At 43.9% G+C, this 21,678-nt stretch overlaps 1 protein-coding gene across 3 annotated transcripts in view; it reads right to left on the bottom strand.

Annotated features, from left to right (window-relative positions):
• Nucleotides 1-21,678, bottom strand: part of PHF14 (PHD finger protein 14) — a 323,924-nt gene that overhangs the window by 242,291 nt on the left and 59,955 nt on the right. For all 3 annotated transcript variants that reach the window (XR_015868728.1, XM_088442247.1, XM_088442248.1), the window contains exons 9-11: nucleotides 19,803-20,073; nucleotides 17,411-17,517; nucleotides 15,824-15,919 (exon numbers count right to left, since the gene is read on the bottom strand). Coding sequence is in view for 2 of the 3 variants with exons in the window: in XM_088442247.1 (XP_088298373.1) it covers nucleotides 15,824-15,919; nucleotides 17,411-17,517; nucleotides 19,803-20,073 (474 nt within the window). In the remaining variant the exon portion in view is untranslated. The remainder of the gene's footprint in view (nucleotides 1-15,823; nucleotides 15,920-17,410; nucleotides 17,518-19,802; nucleotides 20,074-21,678) is intronic.

Genomic DNA, 21,678 nt, shown 5'->3' with positions numbered 1-21,678 from the left:
GAGGGGGAACGAGAGGGAACACGAGAGGGGGAACGAGAGGGAACACGAGAGGGGGAACGAGAGGGAACACGAGAGGGGGAACGAGAGGGAACACGAGAGGGGGAACGAGAGGGAACACGAGAGGGAACACGAGAGGGAACACGAGAGGGGGAACGAGAGGGGGAACGAGAGGGGGAACACGAGAGGGAACACGAGAGGGAACACGAGAGGGAACACGAGAGGGAACACGAGAGAGGGAACACGAGAGAGGGAACACGAGAGAGGGAACACGAGAGAGGGAACACGAGAGAGGGAACACGAGAGAGGGAACACGAGAGAGGGAACACGAGAGAGGGAACACGAGAGAGGGAACACGAGAGAGGGAACACGAGAGAGGGAACACGAGAGAGGGAACACAAGAGAGGGAACACGAGAGAGGGAACACGAGAGAGGGAACACGAGAGGGAACACGAGAGGGAACACGAGAGGGAACACGAGAGGGAACACGAGAGGGAACACGAGAGGGGGAACGAGAGGGAACACGAGAGGGGGAACGAGAGGGAACACGAGAGGGGGAACGAGAGGGAACACGAGAGGGGGAACGAGAGGGAACACGAGAGGGGGAACGAGAGGGAACACGAGAGGGGGAACGAGAGGGAACACGAGAGGGGGAACGAGAGGGAACACGAGAGGGGGAACGAGAGGGAACACGAGAGGGGGAACGAGAGGGAAGACGAGAGGGGGAACGAGAGGGAAGACGAGAGGGGGAACGAGAGGGAAGACGAGAGGGGGAACGAGAGGGAACACGAGAGGGGGAACGAGAGGGAACACGAGAGGGGGAACGAGAGGGGAACACGAGAGGGGAACACGAGAGGGGAACACGAGAGGGGGAACACGAGAGGGAACACGAGAGGGGGAACGAGAGGGGGAACGAGAGGGGGAACGAGAGGGAACACGAGAGGGGGAACGAGAGGGAACACGAGAGGGGGAACGAGAGGGAACACGAGAGGGGGAACGAGAGGGGGAACGAGAGGGAACACGAGAGGGGGAACGAGAGGGAACACGAGAGGGGGAACGAGAGGGAACACGAGAGGGGGAACGAGAGGGAACACGAGAGGGGGAACGAGAGGGAACACGAGAGGGGGAACGAGAGGGAACACGAGAGGGGGAACGAGAGGGAACACGAGAGGGGGAACGAGAGGGAACACGAGAGGGGGAACGAGAGGGAACACGAGAGGGGGAACGAGAGGGAACACGAGAGGGGGAACGAGAGGGAACACGAGAGGGGGAACGAGAGGGAACACGAGAGGGGGAACGAGAGGGAACACGAGAGGGGGAACGAGAGGGAACACGAGAGGGGGAACGAGAGGGAACACGAGAGGGGGAACGAGAGGGAACACGAGAGGGGGAACGAGAGGGAACACGAGAGGGGGAACGAGAGGGAACACGAGAGGGGGAACGAGAGGGAACACGAGAGGGGGAACGAGAGGTAACACGAGAGGGGGAACGAGAGGGAACACGAGAGGGAGAGGGAACACGAGAGAGAGAGGGAACACGAGAGAGAGAGGGAACACGAGAGAGAGAGGGAACACGAGAGAGAGAGGGAACACGAGAGAGAGAGGGAACACGAGAGAGAGAGGGAACACGAGAGAGAGGGAACACGAAAGAGAGAGCGAACACGAAAGAGAGAGCGAACACGAAAGAGAGAGCGAACACGAAAGAGAGAGCGAACACGAAAGAGAGAGCGAACACGAAAGAGAGAGCGAACACGAAAGAGAGAGCGAACACGAGAGAGCGCCTAAACACAAGAGAGAGAGCGCCTAAACACAAGAGAGAGAGCGCCTAAACACAAGAGAGAGAGCGCCTAAACACAAGAGAGAGAGCGCCTAAACACGAGAGAGAGCGCCTAAACACGAGAGAGAGCGCCTAAACACGAGAGAGAGAGAGGGCGACCACGAGAGAGAGAGGGCGACCACGAGAGAGAGAGGGCGACCACGAGAGAGAGGGCGACCACGAGAGAGAGAGGGCGACCACGAGAGAGAGAGGGCGACCACGAGAGAGAGAGAGGGCGACCACGAGAGAGAGAGAGGGCGACCACGAGAGAGAGAGAGGGCGACCACGAGAGAGAGAGAGGGCGACCACGAGAGAGAGAGGGCGACCACGAGAGAGAGAGGGCGACCACGAGAGAGAGAGGGCGACCACGAGAGAGAGAGCGCGACCACGAGAGAGAGAGCGCGACCACGAGAGAGAGAGCGCGACCACGAGAGAGAGAGCGCGACCACGAGAGAAAGAGAGCCAACACGAGAGAAAGAGAGCCAACACGAGAGAAAGAGAGCCAACACGAGAGAAAGAGAGCCAACACGAGAGAAAGAGAGCCAACACGAGAAAGAGAGCCAACACGAGAGAAAGAGAGCCAACACGAGAGAAAGAGAGCCAACACGAGTGAAAGAGAGCCAACACGAGTGAAAGAGAGCCAACACGAGAATAAAGAGCGAACACGAGAATAAAGAGCGAACACGAGAATAAAGAGTGAACACGAGAATAAAGAGCAAACACGAGAGAAAGAGCGAACACGAGAGAAAGGGGCACTACTAGGGACATTACTGGGGGCACAACATAAGGGGCTCTACTAGAGGCACAACATAAGGGGCAATACTAGGGACATTACCAGGGGCACTACTAGGAACATTACCGGGGGCACTGCATAAGAGGCATTACTGGGGGCACTGCATAAGGTGCACTACTAGGGCATTACTGGGGGCACTGCATAAAAGGCTCTAATACAGAGGGGAATTGCATAAGGGGCACTACAGGAGGCACTGCATTGGTTTGTATTAATAATAAACCTTTCAAAATTGCATACAGGTTGAGTCTCCCATATCCATATATTCAGAAATAAGGAATATTTTTAGCATGAAAGATAGTGAAACCTTTACTTTTTGATGGTTCAATGTACACAAACTTTGTTTAAGGCACAAAATTATTGAAAATATTGTATAACAACATGACCTGCAGGCTGTGTGTATAAGGTGTATATAACACATAAATGCATTCTGTGTTTAGATTTGGGTCCCATTCCCAAGATATTTCATTATGGTATGCATATATTCCAAAATACGGAATATTCAGTTATCCAAAATACCCCTGGTCCCAAGTAATATGGATATGGGAGACTCAACCTGTATAAGACTTTTGTCTTTGTTGCGGCCCTCACACTCTTAGACCTTGAATATTCGGCCCGGTTGGTTTTTTGAGTATGACACGCCTGCATTGATTTAATAGTAGTAATATGTATTTCTGTTTTCTATACTTGGCTTCTATTAATTACTCTGATGAGCTGTAGTGTCCAGGTTACAGTCAATAGATGTCAATGCTCTCTCCACACACATTCCTAATCATAGTGCCACTATCCCCCCAATTATCAGAATGTGGGCGATACCCTGTGCTACAGGGTAACTCCCTCCGGCCAGTCAGCCCTGCACTGAGTCTCCCCATTCTGCTGGCAGCTAAATACAATCAGCGCTGTTTGCACCTACTCTTACATCTGTTCTGGACACAAGCAGAGACGCAGCAATCTACTGTGGGTTACCCGCATGAGACACAGATTGGGGTTAGTGGAAATATCTTTATCATATGAAAATGAGTCCATACAGCTGATAAGGGCATTCTCCCCTCTCTATGGGGATCACAAAATAACCCAACAGTATATAACAAATAGGCAGTAAGCCGCCATTACAGAGCTCATATGTCCTCGTCGGTGAACAATCGCACAGCTAATAACTTGCACGGAGTTGATAAACCGGTTTCTTGGCTTTCATCGTCACAACAATGTTTTATAGTATATTAAGGGGACAGTGCAGATAGCAGAATAGTATATTTAGGGATTATACACTGAATCCATGTTTTAAAATCTAAATTTTCAGAACGTCTGATAAATATTAGGCTGGCACAGTGGTTAGTATTGCTGTCAAACCGCGATGGGTCATGGGTTCCACACCAACGAGATCACTGTGTGTTACTATGTGTAGTTTATTGGCCTGATCATGAATTGGATGCATCTGCTATTCCGTACGGCCACAGCAGCCTGCTTACTAAACCGTCAATCCGCCATTGTAACCTGAAAATCTGTGCGACTGAATTTGGTAGCCTGTCCCGTCCACTGTATTAGAATCGGGACTAGAGTTGGGTAGACATATGTAATTATCACATATGTAATTATCGGAGATCAGCTAAACTCTCCGATAATTACATATGCAGGTGTGTACCTAGCTTTACGCCAGCCTCATGCTCGGTGCAGAAGATCTGGCTTAAGCGTACATCCCACCTACATCCGCACGCTATGATCAAGCAAGAAAGTCTGCTTATACACCCGACCACCCTCTCATGACACTCCTACGAGAAAGAACAGTTCCGTACGATCTGCATAGTCGTTGTCCACTTACCGCCCATTTTACGCAAAGTGTGGTCTGTATGCACTAACGTTCTCCGATCCTGTGTATGCCTGATCTGGTGCAGTACGCATTGTGACTTGCGTGGAGCTGAGAATCAGCCTCTGCATGTTCGCGTGGCTTTCCTCCCCCCATATAAAAGCATATTGGTAAAGCTATGTTGGCACTAAATAAAAGTATATTATAATACCAAACCCTAATGTGCATTGTTAATATCACTGACGTAGGATGGACTTCACAGGTAAAAGGTCATTTTTAACACTGCACTTTCTCCTTCCAATACTGCAGGGAAACCAGAATTTGCTGGGACATTTTATTCAGGGAAACTGTAGACCCCCCCCCTATGGCTCTACAATGTGACAGATGCGCCCACTGATTGGGTAACTCCCTCCATCCATTTCTACACTGTACAGTCTAAAATATAAGGGATGTGTCCCTGATATAACAGTAGGGCCTCTAGTGATCAGCCAGCTGCTGAGGGAAGACGGTTGATGTTAATTGGGAAAAATATAACTATTTATAGATTAAGTTTATATTGCTTTACTTTCCATAAATGTTTAGTAAAAACATTAATATATTGTATTAAATTTAAGGAACATTTTTCTCTAAGGATTTACATTTTAACTTCTTATCATGAGTCGGAGCTGTGACCAGGGTTATAGAGCAGATTAGGTTACTATTTGCACGAAAACCTGAGTATTACGGAGCTGAATAATATATCTGAAATTAATGGAGTTGTGTACTTAACGAAATGTGCTCATTGTGCAGATGGAAATATTAGAATGTTAGTGCTTTTAAATTTCACATAACGCTGAATCAGCAGAGTGTGACTGACAGCTTTGTAGCCCTACCCAGCTGAAATACACTGTATGGGCTGATGGTTAATTCCACATGGGCAGGGTCACCGATGCCAATTGCAGCCCAACTGACAAGAATTGCAGAGTTTCGCCAAATCACATTAGGACAATGCCCTACAAGGTTAACTGCACACTGGTTGTTTTAATCCACTTTACACAAGGAATTATTAATCCCTTTGAAATAGTTTGACATCCAGTGCATAGTGGCTTATTCATACACTGTAGAACAGACATGGATGCAGAAAAACAGGACAATACATTAGTGTTTGTATCTGTCAGTGTTATGTAGATTAGATTGCACACATGGGCATTATAAGGGACAACGATTTATACTGCGCACAGGTCTCCCGTTTCTCTCCTCCGTCTAGCAAAATGCACTAGCCCAAAGATATGTAATGTGGCTTCCAGTGCCGGCATTGGGGTGTTGGAGGGAGGTAACAGACAAGCAATAGAACGTCAGCGTAATACATACTGAGGAGTTTTTTTTAACCTAATTATCAGACACAGCGTACAGTGCTAGGGCTACATACCCCTTTCCTCATATAGAACGCTGAAAGTGGCCAGAATGATTGAAAAATTACAGTAGGAAAATACTTTTTAAATTCAATAATTTTAGGATATAGATAAATGTCTGCAGAGTAATTTTTCAGTGTTTATAAAAAGTTGGAATAAACGCTTACCTCTGCAAGTTCAAGAAAACCTTCTCCCATAAATACACCAACTCCACATACCTGTCCCACATCATTTACACCTCTACACACCTGTCCTACATCATTTACACCTCTACACACCTGTCCTACATCATTTACACCTCCACATACATGGTACACATAATTTACACCTCTACATACCTGCCCTACATAATTTACACCTCCACATACCTGTCCCACATCATTTACACCTCCACAGACATGGTACACATAATTTACACCTCTACATACCTGTCCCTAATCATTTACACTTCCACATACCTGTCCTATATCATTTACACCACCACATACCTGTCCCACCTCATTTACACCTCTACATACCTGTCCCACATCATTTACACCACCACGAACCTGTCCCACATCATTTACACCTCTACATACCTGTCCCCACATTAGTTACACCTCCACATACCTGTCCTATATCATTTACACCTCTACATACCTGTCCTACATCATTTACACCTCTACATACCTGTCCCACATCATTTACACCTCTAAATACCTGTCCTATATAATTTACACCTCCCCACACCTGTCCCACATCATTTACACCTCCACATACCTGTCCCACATCATTTACATCTCCACATACCTGTCCCACATCATTTACATCTCCACATACCTGTCCCACATCATTTACATCTCCACATACCTGTCCCACATCATTTACATCTCCACATACCTGTCCCACATCATTTACACCTCCACATACCTGTCCCACATCATTTACATCTCCACATACCTGTCCCACATCATTTACACCTCCACATACCTGTCCCACATCATTTACACCTCCACATACCTGTCCCACATCATTTACACCTCCACATACCTGACATATATCATGTAACCCATTATTGAGCTGTTTAGAGAAAACTGACATTTTCCAATTTGACATTGGCCAAATTATGCTATTTAAACCCCTCCAAGTGCATGATTATTCATCGGGAGGGGTGTGCCAGAGGTTGTGAATGGTGATCCGATATTTTTACCTGAAAATACAGATGTTCCCTACATTTTCACCTGCTCAGGGTACTGCACACACAAAAAAATGCAAATTTCCTCAGAAAATAAAATTTAGAATTGAACTGTAAATGTAATTCGCAGTGCGAGTTTACCGTGAGAACAGCAAAGTCCCAACGCGCACCTAACTGAATTGATCCCCAAAGTGTGGTTCAAAAACGTTAACACAATGTTTAATTACTATGCCAGAATTGCTGGTCTTTGTCTTATTTTTTATGCATTAAAAATGTCTAAATAAAAACTACAAAAATTGGGTGGGAATCACAATTATAGGAAACGACTCCAGGTTTATCTCCAGTGTGCTTTTACTCGTACCTCAGTAAATATACCAGAGAGAAATGAGCTTCCCTGTCATTTCCTGCGTTTGTGAAGTCGGGCATTTTTTTGGCCAGAAATACAGAGAGAGAAAGAGAATTCTCCATTACGCCTGACAAAAGAATACCGTGTATTTTCCTCAGCAGCCTCGCTACATCAGTGCTCCATAGGTTAATTAGAAAAATTATCTTATTGGACCAAACTCTCTACAAAACAGACAAGATTCTCTTCGGGCTTCCACTAATCTGCTGTATGCTAGCTTCTCAGACAGTAGCCATCTATCACAGTCATTTCTCAAGGGCCCGTGGGCCTACATCTGTTCAACCAACTGGAAAAAAAATTGTCATGCAAGCTGTGTAAATTAATTCAGGTCCTGCTTCTATCACTGAACAGACACACACATGTACAATCTTCCCGTGTGCGCGGAGGCACATTCGCGTGTGCGCAAATGTCAGCATCCCTTCCTGCTGCGAACAACGGAATTTTAGGCGAGCTTTTGCTATCCGCTCTAAGTTCTCTCTATCCTGTGATGATGGATGTAAAATATCCTTGTTGGTGACTGTAATTATCAGAAAAGCTGCTCTAGAAGGAAAAAAAGACATGTAGCCAAGATGGATGTAGCCAAATTGGCATGGCCAATGGAATTTCACACTGGCTGATTAAATCAATGGAGAGGCTGAGCGGGGAAATGTCAGGCTGCCTTCAAGCAGCATCTATTTTTTTTTTTTTTTTGTATCCTTTTGAAAAATCAAAGTAGAAAAAGGAATGGCTGTCTTTTTCCGTAACGCTGGATGGCACAGAGTACTGGTAACACATTTTCGATTCATGCAACGCTTCACTGATAATGCGTTCGCTGCCAAGGGAATCAGAAAAATAGATGGCGACCCGTCTACGCGGTCACTGAATTTAGGAATAAAGTTACAAGCCTATAGACAAGAAGTTGGATTCAAATTGGCAGCAATAGTGAGACACTTTTGGACGCATTTAAGGGTTTCTGCCATCTGACAACAGAGGCGGCGGCCATTTTGTATGCTGAACTAATATACATTAAAAAAAAAAAATTGCCCATCAATTCACCAAGCCACTGAAATGACTGGAGAAAGGCCTTGTTTTAAATTCTCTTTTAGAAAAAAAGCTTCCGTTCAGCTCTATTAACAGCACTGTAGAGTGTTAATGATTATTTACAATACTTTTTTCTATTTAGATTAGCTAAACACAAAATAGAAATACATTTTTAAAGCAGCAATTCAATGAAAAAAATTAAGAATGTTAGTACTGGCCTATTCCTAGGTTTGTTTCTTCAGGCTGTTATTTATGGTGTACAATTCTGCCTACCATGGAAATACCACCACCATATGGCACATGATGTAGCTTTAGAATACCCCTCTGAGCTCTGTCTGCTCTGTGTACTGCAAAATCCTCCGTCATTACATAACAAAACCTGAGTCTGTATAACTAGCAGCCATATTTTGCAAGCTCCAGAGAGGTACTGAAAAGGAGATAATGATTTGCATGCTTAAAAAGTGCTCAAATTGCTACTTAAAGAGATCAAGCATATCTTCTATGTGGGATTGCGGCTTTAAAATTTGAACCAAAAAAAAAATACAAAATAAGCAAAATGTGGGATTGGCATTTTAGATACAGTGATAGTGGTTTAGGATGAACTAAAGTACCCGCAAAATGCATCATATCTGCAAATAAAGCCATTGCCCTGTTCCATTTTCCTGATTTCCACTTGTGTCTTATAAGTAAGCATTTATTTAACACGTATATGTTAAATAAGCGTGCATGTGAAAGCATGGCTACCTCACCAGTACTGACTGATAAATATCCTAGTTAACAACAGTAACAGAATTGTATTAGAAAATGAGCCTAATCTAACACGCTCCCCTAGATGCCTATAGAGCGACTGTCCTTCTATCAATTCAGCTGCAGAGGATGACAGGAGAGACCAGATTATGGGGACATTAATCATCCGGTTTCTCTCCCAAAGTAATCTTTCAGGCATAGATACAACACAGCTTGAATCCATCCTCAAAGTCCTACCTCCTGCTAAGGCAACATTTTGGCCCAGGGAACATCGCTGCATGATATTGTCTGCCATTGCACCCCCCCCCTGCACTCGGCACACCCTGGGTTGCACCTCAGATTTAAACTGTGACTTTATAAATGCCAGAAGACTGTTAATAATGCTACGTGCAGGATAGCCAAGTTTAGACGTGTCAAACATATCGAATAACCAGGAATTAACATTTATCCAGCTTATAGTGTCATCAGTTCTTACATCATTTGATGAACTAATGTGCAAAGCAAAATTATATAAAACAATTTATGTATATACTGTAACTATTATGCTGACAGCATGTAAAAACATAACTATACATACAATATAATAAAAGACAATTGCTTTTTTCCAGGTCTCCCAACAGGTGCACAGGTGTATTCATTACTCACTGACACTTTTTAAAAGATCCACAGGAGGAAAATATAGAGACCTGGAAAACATGCACTGTATGGGGTCCTGAGGACGAGTTTGAGAACCTGTGGGGTAGGGTATGGCCCTTATTCCTCTCTCACCATGCATTGGTGGTGCTTGGAAGCCATGAAAGAGACTAAGGTTTTTTTTTTTTATTTGACCATCGGTGCCCATTCCTTCCTACGAATTCTGTGCGGTGGTGCTGAGCTCGGTGCCCGGGACTACAGATGCTTTACAAGCATAGTCCGCCGCACCACCAATGCATGGTGAGAGAGGAATAAGGGCCATACCCAACCCTAAAGCAATTGTCTTTTATTATATTGTATGTCTATTTATGTTTTAACATACTGGCAGCATAATAGTTACATAAATTTTTTTATATCATTTTACTTTGCACATTAGTTCATCAAATATATATAAGAACTAATAACATTTATCCAGCTTATAGGACCAATTCCTGGTTATTCCATATGTTGGATTGTGCTTGTGGAAGGTAGGTGTTTCTTTCCTTATAACCAAGGAAGCTGCTAGAAGTTTTGGTTCATTTTGCGCAATCAAGTATTCCTTTTTATTTGATATAAGCTCTCAGAACAGCTATCATTCCAATACTGGACATGTATGCTGCTTTTTCACAGTCGTTATTAAACAATGAACCCTAAACATGAATCTTATATTCATTCAAAAGAGGCATTTTGGTGAATGCAGTCAGGGCAAATCTGCGTTACGAGGCCTCAGTGACAATGGGACTTATACAGCCCCTCAGGACTAGTACCGAGTGGCACAGATACCAGCCAGTTCCGTTATCCACCTTTGGAGTCTATGTACTAAGCCTTGGTAACAAAACATTCAGATAATATAGGGGGAGGTGTATTATACCTTCTAACGAGGAAATGTGGCTGTGTTGTTATTAGCAACCAACAAGATTATAGATATTATTGAACAGTGTGTGTACAGATGTGTCCTCATACACTATTGCTGCAGCTGAACCATACAGCCCTCCCTCGGCGCGCCAGGTCGCACACAACTCTATTGGCACCAAACATTTCATTTTTTGCACAAAAATATGTCCTAGGGCCGGATTCAATTAGCAGTGATAGCCGTGGTCTTGCGAAAAGTTTTTGCATGTGCGTACCTTGCGCACAAAAACGTGTAGCGTGCAATCCCATTGTCGAAGTTTTCGCACGTGCGAAATCTCCAGAGACAAAACCGGCAAAGTTTCTCTGAGCAGGTGAAAAATTGTGCAAAAACTCTATTTTTGGCTAATAACGTGGGGACTTGGTACGGAACCCCTTGGACACCCAACATTTGTTTTTTTTAATTAGCTTAATTTGGCCAATAAAGACATGTCATTCTTGGGGTGAAAAAATTAAAAGTGTTGGAAAATGGGTTGAAAGTAGTGGCTCTGGTATTTTGAAGGGCTGTATGGATTGATTATTTATTTATTTTTAAAGTGCACTTTTTGGACTCAAAAATATACTTGCAACCATTTTAATGTACCCCTAATTTAACTGCAGCATTTATTTTGTCCCAAAAAATAGCTTTTTACCATTTTCCCAGTTACACATATATGCATATAATAGCCATTTGATCCAACTTAGGAACCCCAAATACTTTTATTAGGGCCACTAATACACTTCTATATTGCTTTCCTAGGTCAGTTAGCCTTTTTAAGGGGTACAGACAGATTTCCCCAAATTCAGCTGTACTTTTTGCAGGTTACTCCACGAACAGTTTTTGTGCGAATGCGTCTTTTGTAATAGGATAGTGCGAAAAACGAGAGCGCGCATAGACAAAGATATGAAAATATCGCGACAAAACACGCAAAGTGTGGTAAAATTTCACCAACATTACGTTTTCGCTGAATGGTGTCTAATTGAATTCCCCCCCTTTGACGCAATGCAACTATATGTGATATGTGACACTTGTATAGCTATGTGCGACTGCGAATCTGAACCGGTACATGAAGTGCTACGATGCAGAAGCTTTTTTAAACGCCAAATTGCTTTTTATACAGACTCAGTCACACACAGATATACAAGTGTCGCATGTCACATTAATCAGCGCCGTCTCCTGGTGCGTATTAGTCGCATCACATTGCGGCTAAAGAGCATTTTTGGGTGAGAGAGAGGCAAGAAAGAACAAAGTTGCTTACTCGCGCCAGATGTCTCATGCCGCATATTGTATTGGCGCTAAGTATATGAGGAGCGATCTGTCCTAGATACATGATGGCTAGAATCTGATTGCTTGCTACAGGTAACATCTCTACTTATCCCTTTAAGTGACTGGTTCTCACAATGCACTTAAAGTGGTCGATTCCATTAATGTCACTTGGTTCCGTTATTGTCACTTGGTTCCGTTATTGTCACTTGGTTCCGTTAATGTCACTTGGTTCCGTTATTGTCACTTGGTTCCGTTAATGTCACTTGGTTCCGTTATTGTCACTTGGTTCCGTTATTGTCACTTGGTTCCGTTATTGTCACTTGGTTCCGTTATTGTCACTTGGTTCCGTTAATGTCACTTGGTTCCGTTATTGTCACTTGGTTCCGTTATTGTCACTTGGTTCCGTTATTGTCACTTGGTTCCGTTATTGTCACTTGGTTCCGTTAATGTCACTTGGTTCCGTTATTGTCACTTGGTTCCGTTATTGTCACTTGGTTCCGTTATTGTCACTTGGTTCCGTTAATGTCACTTGGTTCCGTTATTGTCACTTGGTTCCGTTAATGTCACTTGGTTCCGTTAATGTCACTTGGTTCCGTTAATGTCACTTGGTTCCGTTAATGTCACTTGGTTCCGTTATTGTCACTTGGTTCCGTTAATGTCACTTGGTTCCGTTATTGTCACTTGGTTCCGTTAATGTCACTTGGTTCCGTTATTGTCACTTGGTTCCGTTATTGTCACTTGGTTCCGTTATTGTCACTTGGTTCCGTTATTGTCACTTGGTTCCGTTAATGTCACTTGGTTCCGTTAATGTCACTTGGTTCCGTTAATGTCACTTGGTTCCGTTATTGTCACTTGGTTCCGTTAATGTCACTTGGTTCCGTTATTGTCACTTGGTTCCGTTATTGTCACTTGGTTCCGTTAATGTCACTTGGTTCCGTTATTGTCACTTGGTTCCGTTATTGTCACTTGGTTCCGTTAATGTCACTTGGTTCCGTTATTGTCACTTGGTTCCGTTATTGTCACTTGGTTCCGTTATTGTCACTTGGTTCCGCTAAACTAGTGCTATTTTTCTTCTTCATCATGTAGAAGTGTAACGTATTCTACAGTACTGTGCAATTCAGGCACAACAGTCAGGGTCGTAACTAGGGTGTGTGCAAGTAGTGCCATCGCCCAGGGTGCAATACCAAGGGGGTGGCACGATCGATGCCCCGTGGCACCTTTGACTTGCAGAGTGCCTGAAATGGATCATGCCCAAAGCAAATGCCCTGTGCTACCTTGGCATACCAGTAGCTCAGCTTCCCAGTCCTGGCTCCGCTTCATGACGTAATGACATCACATCTGCAGCGAAAAGGGACTGACCCTGGGCACATGATCTCCCCGCTATGGCTCTGACAACGTTTTCTGCCTCCCGCTCACACAAACCAGCGCCATTTCATTGGGAAGAAAGTTAATTGATCAGTACACGTCCGTGTGGATACTGAAGCGTGCAGACAAAAACTAATATATTACAACACAAGGAGATCATGCAAACTCAGGGGTTAAAGTGGGCCGGAACAGGGCAGAACTGCGTTCCGTCACTTCTATTTGGAGACGGAACCAGTTCCGCCTCCTCCAACCCACCCTAGCCCAGTGCTGCAGAGAGGCTCCATTTGCCTGAGCTGCAGCTTTCATCTCCCGCAGTGCACTATGGGATAGACGTCAGGACGTCTCTCCCATAGTTAGAGGAGCAGCCACGCGGACCAGACGGCAGCGGACGCAGGAGCGGGGCTTAAGGTTAGTATAAGTTTTTTTTTTTATTAAGCGGCTTCACTATAGGGGGCATTACTACTGCTGGCACTACTATTGAGGGCATTACTCAGGTGGCACTATTACTGGGGGCATTACTCAGGGGGCACTACTATTGGGGGCATTACTCAAGAGGCACTACTACTGTGGGCATTACTCAGGTGGCACTACTAGCGGCACTACTATTGGGGGCACTATTACAGGAGAATTACTAATGGGGCATTGCATAGGGGCTCTGCCACTGTATGCACTGCATAAGGAGCACTACCACTACTGGGGGCACAGCATAAGGTGCACTACCACTACTGGGGGCGCAGCATAAGGGGCACCACTACTGAGGGCACTACCACTACTGTGGGCTCTGCATAAGGGTCACTACCACTGTGGGCACTCCATAAGTGGCATTACCACTACTGGGTGCACCACTACAGTGGGCATTATAAGTAAGAGGCACTACTACTGTGGGTATTGTGTATAAGGGGCACAAATGTGGGCAGTGTAAAAGGGACACTACTATGTGGTGTAATATGAATCAAGATTGTGCTACTGTGTGGCGTAATTTGAACTGGGAATACTATTGTGTGACCACGCCCCTTTCTCTTGAGAAGACGCCCTATTTTCGTTGTGCGCTGTCCCTTTATTGAAAAAGCACCGAGGGGGGGGGGGGCAGTGAGGTCCACCACTTCTCTAGGATCACTTTAAGCTCTGTACTAACTCCACACAAACACCAGAATAGTCACCGTCAAACAAAAGGCCAGAGAAGCGGAAATATTTCTCTGAGCCACCAATTTTCACTGAATGCTTTTCTTTCTGTAGTCAGTGTGTTACAGGATAAGACCAGCTCCGTCTGCTCTTTGACATTTGCACAATTGGCCAAAAGAGTCCATTTTATGAATACAATCTGTATACAATAATTGGCTGGATTCAAACCTTTGCAGAATGTATCCAACACACCCCTTACCTCTCATCCCCTCTTCATCCATATTCAGGAGGGTTCCCACTGCTAGGTCACATACAGCTATTGGGTTTGAACTCACTAGAGACTAATCCGACATACAGCTATAGGATAGGGGTTATAAGTAGAGATGTGCAGGCTCGGATTAGTTTGTATTTTCCCGCCAAAAATCGGGTCTCAGAAAGAGGCTAAATGTCATCTTTCATAGACAAACATCATCTTTCATTGACTAAAAGATGATGTTTGTCCATGATAGATGACGTTTAGCCTCTTTCGGAAACCCGATTTTTGGCGAGAAAATGCAAACTAATCCGAGCCTGCACATCTCTACTTATAATGGCAAACTATTACATATATTTACCATATAAGACCATTATAAAAAAAAAAAAAGTCCACACAGGCAGGCTTAGAATTCATCTCCTTTAAGACCATATGTAGTTTACACCTCTACCACCAGAGTCATTTTCATGGTTTTACCAGGTATAACTTTATATTCTTACTAGTAGTTATAGACCCGGCATCTGCCAGATCAACCGCAGTAGTCCCGTCTTACCTGCTCTCCGGCTGCCTCCTCCCAGCCTGATCTCCGCCTCCTCCCAGCCTGATCTCCGCCTCCTCCCAGCCTGATCTCCGCCTCCTCCCAGCCTGATCTTCGCCCCCTCCCTCCTACTCTCCACCCCGTTCCACTTAACCCGCCCCATCCAATCCTATTACTAATACTAAAGCTGGCCATCCACTATACAGTTTTCTGTCAGATATCTGTACAATCTGGCTGGTTGGAATGAAAACCTGGTAATGTCTGGGAGTAAATGACAATCGACCATTTGCTCACAAACACTGGAAAATAGACAAAAATAGTCGTTCAGACAAATTGGTTAAAACACACAAATGTAACCAATTTGAACAGTATTTTTGTCCTTTTTTCAGTTTTTAAAACCATATGATCGTCTGTCATTTTTGGTTTTCATTCAACTTTTCATATAACTGGCGTAAAAAGGAAAGACGTATGAGGACACATCTGTACGTAACCCACAAATATGTAACGGATCATGCTGCTAGACTTTATCATAGACAATGTAACAACTAGAGGGGTATAAAGGAAATACACACTGTACCTGTCCGGTGATCTTACACATCATGACCCATAAACTTTGCCCGTCGTTCCTCAAATTGCTGTTGGCATTCTGCAAATCATCCAAAGCTTCACACAGCTGAAAATAATAATATATATAATTTATGTGCAATAATATTTATTATGTATGTGCACAAATAATTATGTGCAATAATGTTATTTATGAGCAGTAATATTTATTATGTATGTGCAATAATAGTTACAGCATTTGCACACACAAGACATTAAAAATAATGTACAATTATTGAACTACAGACATTCAAATGGGCAGATAATTGTCAGATTAACTACTGCTCCAGCAGCAGTAAAATAAGTGCCTATTAATGTAAACAAAAAACATAATAAAACACACAAACAGAAGTCTTCAAAAGCCCTGAAACTACAAACGATGTATTCTGGATTTCATAAACATTTGTGAGTTTGTTATTCTGTGTGCCCTAACAACTTCTTCATGTTAGAACGCGCTTTGACAGTAAGACATTTCATAGGGTTGGGTACAGGATGCCGGGAATTCAAGATCCTGGTGGTTAGAACCCCAATGGCGGCATCCCAACAAGGTTAGGATTCAAACACCTGTTGGTAAATATCCTACCAGTATCTCCCTGCTGTCTAAACCTAACCCTCCCCCCCTCCGCAGCCTAAACACAACCCTTCTCGCCTAGTGCCTAACCCTAATCCCTAACCCTCCCCCTAACCCCACTACCTACTGTGGGGATGCCGGCGCCGAGAATCTGACTGCTGTCAGGATTCCGTTGTCGGCATTCTGAGTGTCGCCATCCCGACAGCCGGGATTAAAACGACATCCCATTAAATACTCACTAGCAGAGGACATGTGCAGTCTTAAATAAGCAAATTAGAACTTAGAAACAAAGTTCTCAGGCTTCGTTTTTAAGTCTAGCTTAATATCATTATGAGAAAATGGTGACTCACAGAAACAGTATCAGGACCGACTGAGGTTATCAATGCTCCACGCTAAAGACGAATATATAAATGATCAATGCTCCATGCTAAAGACGAATATATAAATGATCAATGCTCCACGCTAAAGACGAATATATAAATGATCAATGCTCCACGCTAAAGACGAATATATAAATGATCAATCCTCCAACACTAAAGACGAATATATAAATGATCAATGCTCCACGCTAAAGACGAATATATAAATGATCAATCCTCCACGCTAAAGACGAATATATAAATGATCAATCCTCCACACTAAAGACGAATATATAAATGATCAATGCTCCACGCTAAAGACGAATATATAAATGATCAATGCGCCACGCTAAAGACGAATATATAAATGTTTAAGGCTTTTCATTGTAAAGTAGCTGATAAAGCAGATAGCAGAAGGGATTACAGATAAATAATCCTTCACAGCAAAGTGTCCAGATATCAAAGTTTACTTGTAGTTCTGTGCGTTCTGCAAAGCGAGCAATAAGCTACCGAGAAGGGCTCAGGTCTCTGCTTAACTGAATGTGGTTTTCCTGGAAGCCACGCCCACATTTCTGCATCAGCAGCTGCAGCCAGAACTCCGTATTTGCATAATATAATGATGAGTACAAACCTTGTTATATTCAATGTGCAGTTTTTCTTGTTCATTTTCTAATTTGTCTTTGATGTTCTTTTGCTCGGCCATATTCTCTTGCAGCTGCATCATGCGCATGTTCCTCTCTGATCACAGACAGACGATGAAATAAGGACAAGTTGCAGTGATTGAACTGTGAATAAAGCTCATACAAAATGGACTTGGCAAACGTATATTTTTATGAACGGTCGTTGTACAGAGAGCGCATGCACGCACGTCCTGTAGCCGATACCTCGCATTCATACGTGGCATTGCGTATCGTTTGCATGCCTGCTCAAAGCCTAAAATCTGATTGGCCGTCATACAGATATGCCCAGCTATATTCTTGCTGCTGGCGCGGCAAATGGCAGCATAGCATGAGACGACGCCCGCAAGCGTATACGCACACTGCGTACGCGACTCCATAGGAATGCATGGTGCGATCTCAGTGTGCACCATAGCGTATGCAGGCGTGGGGAATCGCATGGAGCGATGCGTGCGCACGTTTGTGGCGTGATCAGCGCAATGTAACTGGGCGCATCTGTATGTTATCAAAAAATTGTACTATGGACACTGCATAATTGATAAAAGCCAGCCGCTAACAATGAATTATAACTGGATAATGGCAATTACGCACTGGTTATATTCATCGGTTTGCTGTACTGACCCCTACATTGGACTCTGGAGACTCTCAGAGACAAAGCAAAATTATTGTGTCATCCAGTGGCGCCTGACGGTGAAATAGTTGCCCAGCTTATAGGCCTGGGGGTGACTAGTATTAGGGGTCCTGGACCTGTGAGTCCACTGAAGAATATTGCTGTATTGGAAGACTTTGACATCTTGCCTGTGAACTGCCATATCCTGTGTACCTGCCTGTGGAAAATTACATCAGACTATTAAGACATTCCTTTACTATTTTTGTTACATGTATCATATGGACAAAGTATGAAGATTTTGAGAACTCCAGATACAAAAGGATGACCAGCAGGATTTCAAATTTCTGATAAGGATTAAGTACTATCCCAATACTTTGTGTTTTGTAACATTTTATATCCAGCGCCACTGGATGACACAATAATTTTGCCTTGTTGGATTATATGTATTGGAGTCGGGTGAGCCTCCATTTGTTGTGTTGAACTGGGGGCGGCAGCAGGTTTTGCGCACCATACCTTATAGTCACTTTTTAATAGACTGTATTCTCAGAGACAAAGGTTAGTGACGTATGGCCGCTAGGAGAGCTCACGATTTTCAGACCAGGGACCCCTGAGCTCACACTTAAGCTGGGTACAACACCTACAGATTATCTGTCCAACCATCCAACTAGTTGATTGGTTGGAATGAAAATCTGGTAAGGCATAGGAGTAACTGATGATCAGCAATTTGCTCCTAAATGCCAGAAAACAGATGAAAATGGACGTCAGACAAGTTTGTTAAATGTTTGATCTAAACAATTTGTTCAAACAACAGTTTTTGTCCATTTTCCGGCGTTTGGGAACAAATTGCTGATTATCATTTGCTTTCATATCTTACCAGATTTTCATTCCAACCAATCAACTAGTTGGACAGAAAATCTTTAGGTGTGTACCCAGCCTTACTGCCTACTAGCAGAAAACGCACGGTGGTCATAATTAAACTTACCCTATTCAGAGCCATCTGTAGCTTGATCTAACAACCGGGTCGTCAAATTTGGTAGAGAGACTAATAAGGACAGGGGAAGCTGGATTCTGCTGAAATTTTTTTACTGCAAAAAGTTGCTGATAGGGGTACATAGTGAAAACAGCTTAAAAATGGACAGATAAATGAATAACAAGGCTAAACTGTAATGAACAATTTACCTTTATTGTGTTACATTAAAGATAGCAAAGTAATAAAACATTTGTCTGACCATTTTCACGCTGTTCTCACATATAGTTACATTTATTAAAGTATATTGCGATGGTCGCTTTACTACTACTCATTAACCGGAAGGATAGGAAAACTGCATAGTACTGACCAGGAGTAGATTATTACTGGTAAATATAGATTACGTGATGTTTTTGGATTGGGGTTCTGGGATATAGTTTAATAGCAGTTTTCTTTTATTATTGAGATGGTTCAGTACCAGCTACACACAAACACCAAATGGAACGTCTTTATAATAATGGAGGATGCCTGTCATGTCTAAAACATAAGCAGTGGGCACCGGGACGCATGACGCAAGGCTCCCACTGCTGGCGAGACATGACAGCCGAGCGGAGGTCAAATATTGCGAGGATGGAGGATGGGGACAGACGTGGACCCGTCGTAAAACAGGCCCTCATCTGCTAGTTAAGAATGATAAAATAAATGAAAAATAATAAAAATTATAAATAACGTTTTTTTCATTAATCTAAAAGACAAAAAGTCCTTTTACCCAGGTAGTAGTTAACAAAGTCAGCAGTTAGCGCAGGCTGCTTGTGTTTCCTTCTGCCATCCACACTGGAGCTAGTGTCTGAATTGTCCACAGGAAAGATGTCTGTGCTGATCCCCATTAGCTCTGCTTTGCGCATCAGTTTACGTATAGCGGACGCGCTGCTGGTGAGCGGCCGAGGGAGCTTCTCTCTTGGAACCCATGCCTGAGGCCTGGTATTACGAGCTAGCTCTGACTTCACACGGTACTGCTGTAATCGGGTGGAGATGCGAGCCTGGGGGATAAGGGAAAATGGGTGAGCTGTGTAGAACTGCGCCAAGAATACAGTAAATACGTAATACAGGGGACTCAGTAGTGTCTGTTCAAATGAATAACACAATTGGCAAACCCTGGAGAAAGAACAGCATTATGGATGAGGGTGAGAATTACAATTGTAAAAGATATAGAAGAGAGAGAATGTAGAATACAGGATCTGCAACGGAGACAATACACTTGGTCAAAATCCATATGACATTTCCAGTATTTGTATTGCATACAATAATATACACAGGAGTGTCAAAGCTGCCTAAACATAGGGTAAAACTCAATTGTTGTTTCTTGGGCGCCTCTTAGTGATGGGCACCCAATGGAGCTCTTTAATTGCTGGTCTGATCAGGCGCGAGTCGCACTGAAATGCAATGGGTTTTGCGGTGTTTTAACTCATCTAAAGTACTGAGTAGCGAGCCCAAACTTTTTCAGGAATTCTGCTCGCCACCTCTAAACGGTGCAAGTAGAAATCTGGGCACCCACTGCACTCATGCCCATCGGAGCAGCAATTGTATAGCTCCGTTGGGCACCCATGACTAACGGGTGCCCAAAAACCAATTTAATCTTAGACTTGTGCTTTTTATTACTAGTTTAGAAGCAGTTTTATTTAGTTGCTTTTATGGCTAGCAAGTTAGGGCTGGCGGATCCAGTTTATTCATTAGTATGTAACCCCTCCCTTTCCGTTGCTTACAAAGTGATCAAATATTAAGAGTTATGGTAGACTTACCTTTGTTAACTTTTTTTCTTCAAGGTCCATAGGGTCCACAGGGATACCAAGGGGAAATGTGGTCAGAGTGATCCAGACACCAAACAGTTAAGCTTTCAGCTCCCAGGATGCCTCGGGTCCTCCTCTACATATACCCCGTCCCTGGCCACAGGCATTCAATTTTTGTAAACAAGCCCAAAACATGAGAAGGAAAGAGGAGAAGGAAGGACAATGTACACCAGAAACACTCTCACAGAAGATGAGGGAACCCATGACCGAAATAAAAATTACCCAATGCAGCCAGGTGCGTGAGGGTGGGTGCCCTGTGGACCTCAAAGGTAAGTCTACCATAACTCTTATTTTCTTCTTCAGGGTCCATAGGGGTCTACAGGGATACCATGGAGATGCTCTAAGGCAGTTCCCTTAAGGATGGGACACTCCTGAGCAGAAAGGAGAATCCGCCGCCAAAGGAAGCATCCTGAGAGGTAAAAGTGTCAAAGGCGTAGAACCTAAGAAAGGTGTGGACAGAAGACCACGTGGCTGCCTTGCACAAATTGTTCAGCAGAGGCACCACATCGAAATGCCCACGATGGTCCAACAGAACGAGTAGAAAGTGCTGTCGCCGTGTTTAGAACAGGAAGATCAGCCAGCGTGTAAGCCTGAGAGAGTCATGCGCAGCCATCGAGCCAGAGTTTGTTTTGTTAGCTGGCCAGCCTCGTTTGTGAAAACCATACAACACAAAAAGAGTATCCAATTTCCTAAAATAGTTTGTACGAACCACATACAGTGCATCCGGAAAGTATTCACAGCGCGGCACTTTTTCCACATTTTGTTATGTTACAGCCTTATTCCAAAATGGAATAAATT

Source organism: Taudactylus pleione, unplaced genomic scaffold (assembly GCF_031769625.1).
Source record: "Taudactylus pleione unplaced genomic scaffold, aTauple2 ptg000306l, whole genome shotgun sequence".
NCBI lineage: Eukaryota > Metazoa > Chordata > Amphibia > Anura > Myobatrachidae > Taudactylus > Taudactylus pleione.
This window is presented reverse-complemented; position numbering and strand designations above follow the sequence as displayed.